Raw genomic sequence first — 15,721 nt, forward strand, 5'->3', positions numbered from 1 at the left:
AACAATTTCTAAGCTATGACATTTCACTTTCTTAACATGGAATTTCTTTGTATGCTAGCAGGAAAAAAGAAATTGATGACTTTGAATACTCGAAGAAGTATTACTGAAAGCCTGCAATTGAACTCTGAATAATACTTATTGTTGAAAGGGATGCACATCATCACAATATCAGAAGCAGTTTCAAAACAATCTTTAGAGCCAGGAAACCAGAGTATTATGAAGTACAGAGCTATGTATTCCTTGAATTCAAGTACTGCCAGCCCAAACACCAGTCCTGCTATTAAGCACAAACTGAGCACGCAGAACTAACTGTAACCAAATGCCTTCTGCTGCTGTCATCTCTCATTGTACAGGTACAGGAGGATTTGAGGAATCTAGTGATAAACCAATACAACCTAGGTTCATCTTAAGTTTAAGAGTTGAGAGCACTCGTATGCACCCAAAAAGCAAAGAGGCTCATATGTAGCATCCTGCCATTTGAGCATTCATGTCTCTCAAAAATCACACACTAAATCAAATTCTATCTTGAAAGGCTCCTTAGCTACATTGCTGAAGTTAAGCCTCAAGCCAGTCACCATCCCTGGCAGTGTTCAAGAGGTGTCTGGATGAGGAGCTACAAGATATGGTTTAGTAGCTTGTGATAGCAATGCTAATGGGAGGACGACTGGACTAGATGATCTTGTAGGTCCTTTCCAACCTTGTGAGTCTATGATTCTATGATTCTAAGATGGGTGAAGAATCAGCATCACTGACAGAATTACCTTATCTCTAAATATGGGAATTGAATCCATCCTTGGAAGCTCGCTAATGACAGGAGGAAGGTGCTGTTCACTTTGTAGGGATGACAGGCCTTGCGGGTAGGGGAGGGTCTAGATACATGGGAGCATCAGACAATCATCAACAACACGCAGTTCAACAAAAGTAAATGCTGGGGGACTGGGAGAAGAATGGAACAAGAGGCCTTCCAGCAAGCAAAGCTAACTATTAAACCAGCCCAAGTGTTGGGTGTATTCGATCCCATCCTTCTAGCTGAACTAGATGTCCACGTAACTCGGGATGGGTTCAGTTGGGGCCTATGGCACTGCCAGAATACTGTATGAATCACAGCTGAGTTCTGGTCTCAGGTCTGGCATGGAGCAGAAGAGAAGTACAGTATGATTGAAAAAGTTATAAGTGATTAGCCACCTACTCCACATTACAAGCAGTAAAGCCAATAACCCAAACAGGTGATGTTATAGTTAAAATAACCTCACAAATTCAGGAGTGGGTGAAAAATCTGACCCACTTTCCTAAGACAGGGGTGGCCCAAGCACACACAGTAGCAAAATGGGTCATCTATCAGCCAGAGAAGTGTTCTGTCTTTTTCGCCATTGAAAGAAGAGCTCCAGAAGATCCTAGGCCCAGCAATGTATGAAAGCGATGGACCAGAAGAGACAATGGTTGCTCCATTGGAAAAGAGTTTCCTTCAGAAAGGGAAATATTCCTGGGGATAGGCTGAGAGACCTGGGGCTCTTCAGCTTGGAGAAGAGAAGACTCCAAAGGAGACGTTTATAGCAGCCTTTCAGTACCTGAAGGGGACCTATGGAAAAGCTGGGGAAGGACTTCTTATAAGGGCAGGTAGTGACAGGATGAGGGGAAATGGTTTGAAACTGGATGCGGGTAGACTTAAACTAGATATTAGGAACAAATTATTTACTGTGAGGGTGGTGAGACACTGGAACAGGTTGCCCAGTGAGGTTGTGAATGCCCTCTCCCTGGAAGCATTCAAGGTCAGGCTGGATGGGGCTGTGAGCAACCTGGTCTAGAGGGAGGTGTCCCTGCCTATTGCGAGAGAACTAGATGATCCTAAAGGTCCCTTCCAACCCAAACCATTTTGTGATTCTATATCTATGAAACAAGAAAGACAAGAGTTCATTTCACAAGTAGTCCACAAAAATATGCAATGGAAGATAATTCAGAGAACCAAAAAGATTTCAGTGGACTGGGGCAGGTAGTTGATGGAGCGGGCATGCAGGTGGTTTTTTCTTCTATCCCTTCAGTGGTGGGAAGGATACAGAGAGGATAAAAAAAAAAAAAAAAAAACACCTCATAAATAAGTGGCTTAGAGGTTGGTGCAAGCACAAGAATTTTGTGTTTTTTTGACTATGGGGCAATTTACTTGGCACCAGTCATGATGCCTGCAGATGGAACCCATGTGTCTCCAAGGGTGTAAAAGGATCCTAATCTAGGAACTGGTGGGACTCATTGAAAGGTCTTTAAACTAGGTATGAATGGGACAAAATGAGATCCAGGAGGCTCCTGGAATCCATTGATGATAACTTTCTGAATCAGGTATTGGACAGATCAACCAGAGGTGAAGAGCAGCTGGACCTGCTGCTCACCACTGTGGAGGAGATCATTAAAGGTGCTAAGGTTGGAGGCAGCCTGAGCTGCAGTGACCACGCCCTGGTTGAGTTTGTGATCTTGAGGAATATGGGCCTGGCAAAGAGAGTGGTCAGGACCCTGAACTTTGCAAGAACAAACTTTATTTGTTGGCAGAGATCTCCTGGGATGCTGTCCTTAGAGACAAAGATGCTGAGGAAAGCTGGCTGCTCTGAAACGATGCCTTTCTTAGAACAAAAGAGCTCTCCGCTCCTCTGAATAAGAAAGCAGGCAGAGGAGGCAGGAAAACAGCATGGCTTAGCAGGGACCAGTTGAGCAAACTGAGAGCAAAGAAAAGTACATACAGGCTTTGGAAACAAGGCTGTGTTACTTGGGAAGAATACAGGGATGCTGTCCAGACTTGCAGATGTGGATCAGGAAAGTCACAGCACAGGCAGAAATGAACTTGGTGAGGGATGTTAAAAACAATAGGAAGACTTTCTACAGGCATGTGGGCCAGAAGAGACAGGCCAAAGTGAGTGTTCCTCCTTTGGTAAACATAAGGGGAAAGCAGGCTTCAGCAGGTGTGGAGAAAGCTGAGGTACTGAGTGCCTTTGTCTTCACTGGCAACCAGGATTCTAATATTTTTCACATCCTGAATCCTGCATCCCTAAACTTCTAGGTGGGGAACCGGGGAGTAAATCCTCTCACACTGTAAGGGCAGAGCAAGTCTGAGACTGCCTGATGAGACTGAACGTGTACAAGTCTGTGGGGCTGGATGGCATGCATCCCAGGGTTCTGAAGAACTGGCTGAGGTGATTGCCAAGCCACTCTCCATCATATTTGAAAAGTCGTGGCTATCAGGTGAGGTCCCAGGTGACTGGAAAAAAGGTCATGTCACTCCCTATAGGAAAGGGAGCAAGGAGGACCCAGGGAACTACAGTCCAATGAGCAGGGAAAGGTCATGTTTAATCAATTTGGTTGCCTTCTATGATGAGGTGGCAGCATTGGTGGATATTGGAAAGCAACCGTTGTCATTTAGCTGGACTTGAGCAAGGCCTTTGATACGGTCCCCCACCACATCCTTATCTCCAAATTGGAGGGATGTGGGTTTGATGGGTGGACCACCCAAAGGCCGCAGACAGAGGGTGGTCATCAATGGCTCTATGTCCAGGTGGAGGCTGGTAACAAGCAGCGTCCCCCAGGACTCTGTCTTGGGACCAGTGCCCTTTAATATCTTTATCAATGACATCGATGACGGAATTGAATACACTGTCAGCAAGTTTGCTGATGACACCAAGCTGAGTGGTGCAGTTAACAAGGTAGAAGGAGGGGATACCATTCAGAGGGACCTCAACAGACTTGAAAGGTGGGCCTAGATGAACCTAATGAGGGTTCTACACAGCACAGTGCAAGGTTTTGCACTTGAGCCGGAGGAATCCCAAGCATCTATACAGACTGGAAGGAACAGTCCTTGAGAGCAGCCCTGCAGAGAAGGACCTGGGGGTTCCGATGGATGAAAAACTAAACATGAACCAGCAGTGTGCTCTTGCAGATTGGAACGTAAATGGTATCCTGGGCTCCATCAGAGGAGGGGTGATCAGCAGGGACAGGGAGGTGATTGTCCCTCTCTACTCTGCCCTTGTGAGGCCACAGCTGGAGAACTGTGCCCAGGTCTGGAGAGGGTCCAGAAGAGAGCTACAAAGATGATCAGAGGGCTGGAGCACCTCTCCTGTGAAGACTGACTGAGGGAGCTGGGTTTGTTCAGCCTGGAGAAGCGAAGGCTGTGAGCAAACCTCATTGTGGCCTTCCAGTATTTCAAGGGAGTTAAGAAACATGAGGGAAATCAACTTTATACACAGGTAGGTAGTGATAGGACCAGGCAGAATGGCTTTATACTAAAGGAGGGAAGATTCAGATTAGATGTTAGGGGGAAGTTTGTTACTGAGAAAGTGGTGAGGTGCTGCAACAGCTGCCCAGAGAGACTGTGGATGCCCTGATCCTGGAGGTGTTCAAGGCCAGGTTGGATGGGGCCCTGAGCAGCCTGGGCTGGTACTAGATATGGAGGTTGGTGGCCATGCATGCAACACAGGGGTTGGAACTTGAGCTCCCTTTCAACCTAAGCCATTCTATGATTTTATGATATTACTGAATTTGCCTTTAAGTATGAATCTAGCAGATTGTTTACCTGAAAGTTACTTCCTCATCAGAAACTTGGAGAAGATGTTTTATTCAAGGTCGCAGCTAAAAAGCTTCTACCTTGAGAACAGAAGGAGAAAGGCAAGGGGACAGCATAACAAGATCAGAGGGACAGTGAGTTCTTGGAACAGTAATATTAGCCAAGATTTAAAAAAAAAAAAAAAAAATTAAAATAAAATGGCTTTCATGCCTGGTTGGCAAATAAAAAGTTAGCACAGCAGCAAAAGATAGTTCCACAGTAATTCATATTTAATGAAAGGGAACACAGACTACCTTCAAATGACTGACAGGTCTGTCAGAACCTCTGAGGGCTCTGTTTTATCTCCCCTTTAGGTTAAACTGGCTTTGAAATGATTGCAAGTGTCTGGAACATCAGCAGAGTTCAAGTATAACGGCAAGGTAACCACTGAAAATAAATCTACAGTTACCAACATAGCACAGATGAGTACAGTGTAATATTATCTATTTCACATTCAGCAATCACTCATAAATCACTCATATTCCATATGCTGAAAATATGTTTTTAACACTCTAGTAGTAATTACAGCTTCACAGGTAGAAGTTACCTGCTGTTGAAAGCACAGCATTGGGATAACTCACAATGAAGTCCCTGCTGTTAGGATAAGATGGTTTGGTTGGAAGGGGCCTACAAAAATCATCAAGTTCAACTACCTGACTTGATGGTTACTTTGGGATAACCAAAGCATATCATCAAGGGCATTATCCAAATGCTGTCTGAACACTGACATACCTGAGGCATCAACCACTTTGAGAGGAAGCCTGTTCCATTCAGTTAATCTTCCAGAGCAGAGTTTACCTGTTCAACTCACAGATGGACAATTTGTCTGGAAGGATGCTGTGAGGAATGCAGTGAGGAATCCATCAAATTCCCTTCATCCCATGAGCAGGTGTCCTTAACATAGCAGGAGATGAAATTACTAGAAGAGTTTTCCTTCATGAACCCATGTTTCTCCTTCTGAGATACAACCCACACAATGGAATGTAAAGTGATCCTAAAAAGGAACACTTTAACAACCAAAAGTCACTTAAAATACAACAGAAAAATGTCACCGAATGTTGGCTACATGGAAAAATACATAGGAGAAGAAAGCACAGAATCTGTCCCCTATTAGCACAGCACACTCCAGGATGCCAGGAGACCAGGTTACACTGAAAACCCTGCTCACTTTATGATGTATTTTTTTGATCTCTTAACTCTCTAGCCCCCTGCACATATCCAATTAATTTTTGGATTAATTTAAGGTATCTGGTGCCATTCATCATTCTGAAGCTTTGCACAGCAGCATGCCAAGTCGCTTACAGATATAATTTAAGCACTTCCTCACAGTTTTATCTGAATTTGGGGTGGCAGAGATTGACTAAGTCAGATTGCTGTCAAGGTTTATTATTACTCAACGCTTGCGTACAAAAATAAAATATTTGGTTGGATCAGTGAAAGATAACACAATATAATCAGTATTTCTCCATAACTAACTTTATGCCTTCTAAGTGAAATCTAACATTACTATTCACTCTTCATAACTGTAGGCTTAAACTTAGAACACACAACATAACCTTTGTAAATGTAACTCCGGAGTACTAACACATTCTATTTAATTCTACAGCTAATTGAAAACATGCTTTGCAGCCATTTCCCTGTTCTTCTATCCATGAAACTCTTGGTAGAGTTACTTAACACTGTATAATGATTTGGTTCCCCACATATTCAGCCACACACTATATAAGATACTTAACCCAATCAATTTTATTTGGCATTGAAAGAGTTAAGAGTTTTCATACAGCTAGTTTTTAACATGTCAGTTGATGAATGATATAACATGACAAATTAAACTTACAGACCTCAGGCCTTATGAAGACATGTCTCTATTTAAGTCTATATTAATTTAACTAACTTCAGCTGCCCGTAAACCTGAACCCTGTGATTATCTCTTTCCGATTTCTAACAAGTATCACTTAATCCAAAAATCAAAAAAAAATCCTGCCTGTATTAAAGAGTAATTTGGAGAACCTACGGCTTTTCACAGAGCAGTCACTTCCCTCCTCTCAGTATAAACCATCTCTTCCCAGTACTCTTTGCTGTTTCCAAAACCAACCCACCACTTTTTCGTTCTTTAAAAGAAATACATCAACACGATGTCCTACCTCAAGATCTCTAATCATTACACATTTCATAAGCTTAGAGTAAACAAAACACCTCAAACATCTTTCCAATTGCTCCTTTTTCTATTTTTCTCTCACTCACTAGGAGTTCCGTTTCTTACTTTTCCTCAGTAATCTCACCATCCAACCTACCTTTTGTTAAAAACCTTACAAATCAGCAGAATTGTACCATCAGCAAAAGCTTTGTTAGAAAGCAAGTAGTAGTAGGTACTGATGCAATGCATGGTAAACATGAAGTTTTATGAAATTCAAGTAAGTACAGGTGTAGAAAGAATATCATAAAATTAACTGGTCATCAAAAGTATTTCCTTTACAGACCAAGAAAGAAAAGAAGACAGCACGTGTAATTGGAAAATAAATTATGACCAAATAAATTGAGGAAGACATGAATTATTGGTCCTGGGGTGGTCAAATCACAGACTGAGACCTCTGCAAATCTAAAACACTGCTTTCTTTCAGGTGGCAAAAACGTAATGGATAATCGGAAACTTCAATTCCACTACAAATACCACTGATTAAAGAACATTACTAAAAAAAAACCCTAAAACACTGTGATAAAATTGTTAATGATACAAAATTACTCCAGGCTCAAAGCCACTGATAGTCCTACACACTATCTGAGCCATTCTGCAGCTGTGCCAATTAACAAAATTCTGAGGTAGAACTGGGTTAATAGAACATATGTCAGGAAACAGGATTGTAAGCCAACTTTTTGCCTAAGTACTGTTCTTTGCACTGAGAAGCAAAGCTTAACCACTCTGTTTTCAGCATATGAAACCCAGATTTCTGGTGTCTTAATGCAAAGCAAGGCAGAAGTAGACAAATCAGGTAATCAGATATCTTAGAAACCATGGTATCAGGCAAGATGTGATCAGCTAATTTCAAACCTCTCCACAAGGTGGCTAGGGAATACTCATCTAAACAAGGAAAAAAAATTAAGCAGCAGAAAATCTAAGGGAAGAGAGAAGCAACAGTCTTTATGCTGCCCTACATTTTAAGATTTAGGTTACATTATTGAATTTTAGTTGGGGAAAACCCTAAAGCCTAATACCCTATGATAGAAAAACTAGGAGACAGCTGGATTCTAATGCAATCTACGTGGGACATGCTTTCTTAAAATTATCCTCCAGGATTACATAAAGTCACCTCAGTGAGGCACTCCTGAATGCCTTCAGTTTGAAAAAGATGATTCAATCAAAACCACCCTAAAAAAGTGCCATTAGCACATTTTTTTCTGCTCCTTTTTTTTTTTTTTTTTCCTCCAAAGCAATTTAAACAAGTTAATTCTGCAGTCTCATATACTGCTTAAGCTAAGTGAGTTCTTGAATAAGCAGGTTACCTAGACAGGATAACACAAAACACCTTCAGAAATCATACAGGTATCACAGCAGGCTTCTAGAGCAGACATCTGAATTGAATTGTTCCAACACCCATGCATAGGATCCAGCGCTGCCTCTAAGGATAACTGTAGGACATGGGATCAGAATATCCACGCAGAAAAGAGGAACGATAGTGGTTTACCTAGCATTCCAGCTTTAAAAGTTACTTCAAAAAATGTCTGAAAGTGTTACACTTTCCTAAGTCATATGCAAGAGCTCAGAGCTTGAATAATTTGTGCAAACAAATTTAAGGGTTGAGAGTGAAAAAAAAAAAATCACTATCAACAGAAAGGTGAGGAGCACTTTCTTAAGATACTCCAGATCATATTAGAACTGTCCAGTGCCAACTATCCACCATAAAGATTTCTCTAAAACACAACCCAGCATTCAGCTGAAATGCACTGTGACCTGCAGCAAAGAAACAAACTGCTACTAGAATTAGCACATCAACCTAAAGAAAGTGTTTCTTGTATTCATCCCATCTTCTCTTCTGAAGAGAGACCAATGTCTAACAGACTCCATAGAAAACATCTTTTAAGTCAGACCACAGAATCTCTTCCATAGCAGCAATATCCAAGAGTCTTCAAGAGGCATAAAAAGATCCTAAACAGCATTTACACACACCAGGAGAAACAGAAAGCATGATTTTTCAATGCCTAATGCAGTACAGATTTCCTCAAAGTTTAAATTGCATGAAAAAGCCTCCAGGAGTAAACAGCACAGCAAGATTGGAGGCTTTTGTGGATTTATTTGTTTTTTAAAATAAAGACTAAATGGCTAGAGTCTGCCCCCTGCTAACTTGAGGAAATCAACAACATAACAAAACTAGGAAAATTATATAAAGACTACTAGAGAACATAAAATCCCTAAGCAGTTAGTGGACTCCATTTTGTTTAAGCACAAAAAGGGAATGATACTTTTGTCTGTGTTGTTAAGAAGAATCACATGGATCACCACTTCAAGATCATAAGAGCAAGAAAAACTATCAGGTTGTTCAACAACTGGTACAAAAGTGACTCATTTTTTCTAATGGAACTGGCCAACCTGCGTTCAGGAATAACTTTACTCGTTACTAAAGTTATCTTAATGTCTTAAATGCAGTTCTCAGACTAAAGTAAATAACCTAAAAACCAAAAGTTACCACTGCATATAAAGTAATAAAAAATATTTTACATTTCTTTCTTGTTCCACAAAAATAGCCACGTACCAGTCAGGTGCTATGCCAATCAAACAAATATCACCAGACTCATCTACTCTATCTAAAGAGCAGTTTTCAAAGATTTAACATGAGGAACTCTCTTACCTTGAATGAGCGGTATGTACCGTGCTAACAGCTTTGCTCTTTTCTTTTCATAGCCCTTCTGAGTGATATCTCCTAAAGAAACAAAGAAATTAATTAATATTGTGTGGAACAGCACCACTCTCATTTTCGTTAATAGGTGTAAATTAACTCATTAGCTTTGAATAAATCAGATTAGCAATCAAGATCCCCATGTCAGAGAAACAATTCACAGCCATATACCTACCCACTCAATGATATCTGCCCATAAATGAATACAAGTGTCAAAAATCTTACATCTGTGTAACAGAGTTGTTTTATCTGCAGCACCTGCGCTAAACCTGATTCTGGAGGAATCTTCCATGATGCAGCAAACAGCCCAGGACATTTACAGAGTAATGTAAACCACCAAAGATAACTAATCTGACTCTGTGCGCTTCTGCTGCATCAGAAACTCTTGCTTCACTAAGGCCTGGACAAGTGGGCTCTGGCATCCTAGGGGAGGGCCTCTGGAAATCCTAGGTTTCTTCCCACTCTGCTTTCAAATTCTAGGAGACATTAAACCACTACTATCATCTGTTTTGATTCACTTAGTGTGGCATTGAGCCAGCTAACCATTTTGTGGGTTGCACAGTTAGAACACGATACTGTATGGCCTAGAACAAAAGGAAGATTTCTACATAAACCTCAAACCTCTGAGACCAGAATCTGGTGCTCCTGTAATTCCACTGACAGAACAAAAAGCCTTCATGTAAACCCAGCAGCAAGCTTAACAAGATCTTTTCCTTTTCAAGCTAATGAGCTTCACTCATTTCTAGATTTCAGCACAGACACCAAAAACAAGCTTAAAACCACTTTCATCTCTCAGAATTCACACTTCCATAAAGGCATGCAGAATTGAGAATTCCTTCATTTTTTGGTTATCATACAAAAAAAAAAAAAAATCTTTCTCTGTATTTCAAACGTTCCTCAAGTGTGTTTTAAAGCACAAGTTTGTTTGGTTTTAAATACTGTTCCCAGCAGTATGTGCTCTGGCACATACTTTTCCTCAGTAGCCACCCTCCTCCTGCACTGGCACACACTGAGAGCAGAAACAAAGTCACTCCATTCTACCAGTCCCAGCAGTTAAGCGAACACAAATCATTTGACACTGTGCAGAAAACAGTTAATGACAGACTGAAGTTATTGCTCCAAAAAAGAAAAAGATAAATCCCAGAATACTTTCGTCTCTGCAGATATTTCAAACTACAACCAAACAAAATGTATCGGCTTTCACTCAGAAACCTGCGTTACAGTTTCATATCCAACTTTGTATGCGGAACAGAAATGCTCTGGCTATCATTTTTGCTAAGTACAAAAGATTTTAAAAGAAGAAACATGTAGAAACATAACTGTGTATTTAATATTATGTCTCACTGTGCAATTATATAAAAATAAGACACACAAACTAAACAAAACCTCAAATGCACAGATGTGACCAGGTACAGCTGATTAAAATGCCACTGTATGCTCTTTAAATAAATCATTTCTACAGTTAAATAAAGAGTACACACAAAAAAAGATTCTCATTTTCCATGTTGGAAAAAAGGTCAAGCCACACAAGCAGGAAGAACAGTCCATTTTAAAACAGCAGTAATTCAGACAACTACAGCAAGCTCAGCAAATTCTCTAAGTGAAAAATGCTGCACATGATACAAATCTGCCATACTGTAACTTCAGTGAGGACAGCAATTTTCACCACTCTATAAAGATTCAATCCTTAAATCAAACTCCTGCAGATCAACTACCTTGCCAGGAATCATCCAGCTGAAGAGGCATGTTGTAGAAGCAGCAGCTCAAAAGACAGCGTTGAAAATTAAGTCTCATTTAATTTAGAATCCAAAACTTGTTTGATGTTACTGGATAAAAAGGATGTTGAATCTAAGCACTTTCCTTGAATCAGATTAGGAAGTTTAAAGTCAAAAGCATCTCACAGACTTTTGCAGCCCTGACCAGCAGGTCAGAGAAGCATACCAAGGATTTCTTTGTTCATCTCTGGGTGAATCCTCCTGGACAATTTCTCCCACCCCCACCTCCACAGTGGGATTTAATCCAGCATTCTGGTTTCTTTGTAATCCCACATCCCTTCCAGAAACAGACCCTGAGCCACATCTGGTACACCAGGGCCACAGCTGCTGCCATTTAGCCACACTTTCTCCCTAGTTATCAAATGACACAAAAGCAATCTGAGGTTTCTCTACCTCAGCAAAGCAGCTGAGAACTGTGCAAAGCTAGATACCAGTTTGGATGGGTTGAGGTCTTAGTTCTCTGCTTGGAAAACCTAACATACTTGAAAATATGATAGAAAATGAATCCAAACAAAGATGACAGCTGTGGGGACTGACTGACTGTACTGGTGTACTGGTGGGGGTGAAAAACCCGCTTCAGAGGACCCATATTCTACCTTTTAGACATGCTTAGCAAATATTTGTGAAATGAAGCAACTTAGTGTTTTATTTTACATCACTTGGAGAATTATAAAGGGAATGTCACATTGCTGCATGATTTTAACTTATTTCACAGTAAAACAAACACAAAAAAGAAATAATTATTCTGACATCTGTGATTTTTGTCCACTGTAAAAGCAAGAAAAAAATCAAGGTATTTCTAAGAACTATGACGAGAATCAACCATGGAGAAAGCTGGTAACACAGTATCACAGTTGGGAAGCCAAAGTTGATACAAAGGCTGCTGACAACAGAACCACAAATGGGTGATTCATCTTCTGTGCTAATACTTGTAGTTTCAGAGCTTTGCTATCTGAGCACCAAAACAGCAGAGATCATCAGCTTCTATGCCATATTATGTACATACATCGCATGCTTAGGCATTCCTGATACAGCCTCAGAGACAGAGGACCAGAAATTGTTCCCAGCATCAACAAGGAGAAAGTTTCTTATACAAACTTACTATTTGAAAGCTTGACCTGGATGCAGGCAAGTAATACCTATCAATCGATGTAGCAAATCTGTAACAATTTTGACCAAACTATCTCAACAAAAATCCCTATTACAAAATCTTGAAAACAAGATTCTCTCAAACAGCTCTGACAACTGTAGTAAGCAGAAACTGAAAAAATAAATCCACCCTCCTAGGGTAGAAACATTTCTTGTCTTTTCTGCAAGACACATTTACAGTAGATCAGCAGATTTCAGAAAGCCCTTGCTGACGGATATTAACATATGAAAGGAGAGACGATGACAGTTGGATTATGGTAAAGCTGTTTGTTCACCAAGGGCAACACCTTCTGCAGTAGCCATCTGTGATTCCTGAAACCTGGACAAAATATAAGTTTACCATTGGATGTTTTTTTTCCTAGTAGCTTAATTAATAATCAACAACATATTGATAAACAATCAAGACTTCTCACAGCCATCTGCAAACAAGTAGTCTACTAAGTAAGCTTCACATTTTTAGCAACTCTATTTTTCCAGTTTCCTTGCTAACCTTCTATTCTTCTCCTAAAATTGTATAATAAACCATATTTCCATCACTAGTGAACTTTGTATTAAAAAAAAAATGATTCCAGAGAGACTCACGGTAGTGGAATTTTTTGTTTGTTGAGCTGCAAGTAAATCTTTTTCCAATTGTTTGCTCACCCATAAAATTCAAATATTGCAATCACTGCTACAAAGAATCATTTCTAACACATCAAGTAATTTGAAGTGTGTTCTGATACATAGTTGCCAGTGAAAAGTCACAAGTTTTTCTCCTATATGCAACACACCATCACTCCAAAACTCACACCATTTCAGTTACAGCACTAGCTAAGCTTATATTCACATTTTCTTTGAAAAGGACTGAAAAGTTTAGACAGAAAAATCAGATGAAGCTTTATAACAATACATCTTCTAAAAATCTGCAACATATTCTAACACCTTTCTCCTGAACCAGTATTTTCTGAAGAAAAGGCTGCAGACTGATGCTTTAAATTAGTTTGCATAGGATGAGCTCAGTGGTGTGGAAAATCTTTAATACAATCTCTCATATCAGAGAAGTCCACCAAAAATGTAAATAACTGACATCTGATCCTTCCACGTGGTGATTCTGACTAACCTGTAAGATCTTAAGCACTGAGAAGTTTACTGTAAATGCATAATGCACAATTGTAGTGGAAATGCTAAGCCACAGCCCAAACCAGTCATGGAGCGCCTGGTGGGAAGGTAGGGTCAACCCAGGGTAGCTCAGCTGGAGCCAGGATCCAGCCCTTCCCAGACCTCATTTACGAGTTGGCAGTGAAGGTGAGGATATCTCATCAGGAGATCCCTGCATACCTGAGGACCTTACAGGGCTTCTGAAGATAAGCAGTTTCTTTCTCTTCTTTCAGTGCCTACTGCTACCATGTCTAAGGAGGTCCACGCTTATTGTAGCCTAGGATCTTGCTTCTCTGCCATCTTGTTATGCTTTCTATTGTTACTATAATTAATACCCAATTTGCAGCAAGAACTTAATCCCTCTTGTTAAACTTACTCTAGAGTAGTCTGCATGTAAAGGTAGTAGCACAGAGATATACAGCTACTTAAATCATGACTTAAGTCTTTGAACACAAATTATCTCTCTGAAACATTAAGTTCTAGAAGCTAAGGAAGATCTTGACTAGTCACGTGCATAAAAGAAAGTTACATAACTCTAGCTGCATGTTACTAACAGAAGATCAAGCTTTGCACTTTGTGCACAATTACACAATACAACTACGTAGTTTAGAACACATTATCAAGCATGCTTCATCTTAGCCTAAAGTTTGGAGCTTTACTATTGACAAAACATTAGAAAATTCCATCCTGACATGTTTGTATACCACCTCTTCAATACCAAAACTTAAAAGCAGTTTCTAGAGACTTTACTTAAAGTTCATAGATTAGGAAAAAAAGAAAAGGTGAAATAAATACACTTTCAGTCATCCTTGCTGTACTCTATAAGTGTTCCAGCTTATTCTGCTCAGCACAAATCTGCACTCACAAGAAATACATGTACACCAAAAATAATAGGAGAGCTGCTTTCCACAGAATATTGAGCAGCTTGGCTTTAAGTCATTCCCTACTTCCTCTGCCAAGAGAGGGCATTTCACAGGGAAGAAAAATGTTGAATAACTGGATAACAAAAGTTACCTGGCAAGATACCAGGCTCAGTGAGCCCGTGTAATTAATTGTTTTTATATGGCTCTTGTAAATCCTTATGGTCATTCCTCCAGGATAAAGGAAAAGCACAAACTCTGCCACTTTCCTTCCATCCCATTAGGGCTCCACAAAATTCAGAAATAGATCAACAGATGTCAGCTACAAATATGCCTCTGTAGGCATACAAGCCTGATACTGGCTCCAGCCCTTATAATTATTAAAAATCTAGTCCTGTTTTAGATAAGCTGAGATGCTTCCCTTCAATGAAACGTGCTCTCTTCCACTACTGCACCAGAGGAAGAAACAAATTTTGGAAACACTTTTATTAATTTCCTAATATAATGCATTTTCAAACCTTGCAACCCCTATAGCATCACAAAGCTTTTTCAAGTATCAAAACGCTTTCTGAATCACTCAACTGTTGTGTTCTGTTACGTCGGCTAAAATCTTTATCCAGAGCTCATAAACACAGTTTCCGAAACCAGATGCAGCTTTCCTCTCACATTATGACACAAATCCTGAGAGGCACTATCTCTTTTAACAAGCTGAGGAGGCTATATGCATCAGGGGAAATGGTGAAGATCATGAAGATCATCTATCTGGCACATCAGATTGCACTGTTTGCTTACCACAAAAGTCTGAAAAAGAAGCTGAAAAAACAAATTAGGATTGGTCAGGCAGACCAACAAAAAGTGCTTTAAAACCTGAGCTAGAAGTATTTTTCTAATACAGGTGAAAAGCACTCTCTACACGCTGCAGAGATTAAATGTTTAGACATCTTGTTTGCAACTTCCAAGATGCACCAAGGACACCGTCTAAAAGTAGAATAATTATACCTGGCACACAGTAGCTAAGTGTTGAAGGGAATTAGGACAGAAATAATTGTCTGAAGCAAGTGATCCTAACCTAAAGCATGACGTGGCAGGGGATACAGTTTGCTGCTAGGTTGAAGTACACTTCTCTTCACACATTCCCTTGGCACTAAGTGTCTCTACTGCCATAACGTCCAGAAGCAGCCTCCAACCAAAATACAGAAACAAATTGATAGAGAGTTGGGAGGACATGAAGAAAAATATTTTCTGTAGCACTTTCTGCAAGAAAGTATCTATTCCCTTCCAATACCACTGCTAGACTGCTACTGACTAGATCAGACTTTTTCAGTTAAG

The 15,721-nt window shown here is 40.1% G+C and overlaps 1 protein-coding gene across 6 annotated transcripts in view; it reads right to left on the reverse strand.

The window, feature by feature from the left end:
- DIP2A (DIP2 acetate--CoA ligase A) overlaps positions 1-15,721 on the reverse strand; it is a 100,930-nt gene that overhangs the window by 72,058 nt on the left and 13,151 nt on the right. For all 6 annotated transcript variants that reach the window (XM_085228004.1, XM_085228002.1, XM_085228005.1 and 3 more), the window contains one exon: positions 9,424-9,495. In XM_085228004.1, coding sequence (XP_085084130.1) covers positions 9,424-9,495 — 72 coding nt within the window. The remainder of the gene's footprint in view (positions 1-9,423; positions 9,496-15,721) is intronic.

Source organism: Meleagris gallopavo, chromosome 7 (genome assembly GCF_905368555.1).
Source record: "Meleagris gallopavo chromosome 7, MGAL_WU_HG_1.1, whole genome shotgun sequence".
Taxonomy (NCBI): domain Eukaryota; kingdom Metazoa; phylum Chordata; class Aves; order Galliformes; family Phasianidae; genus Meleagris; species Meleagris gallopavo.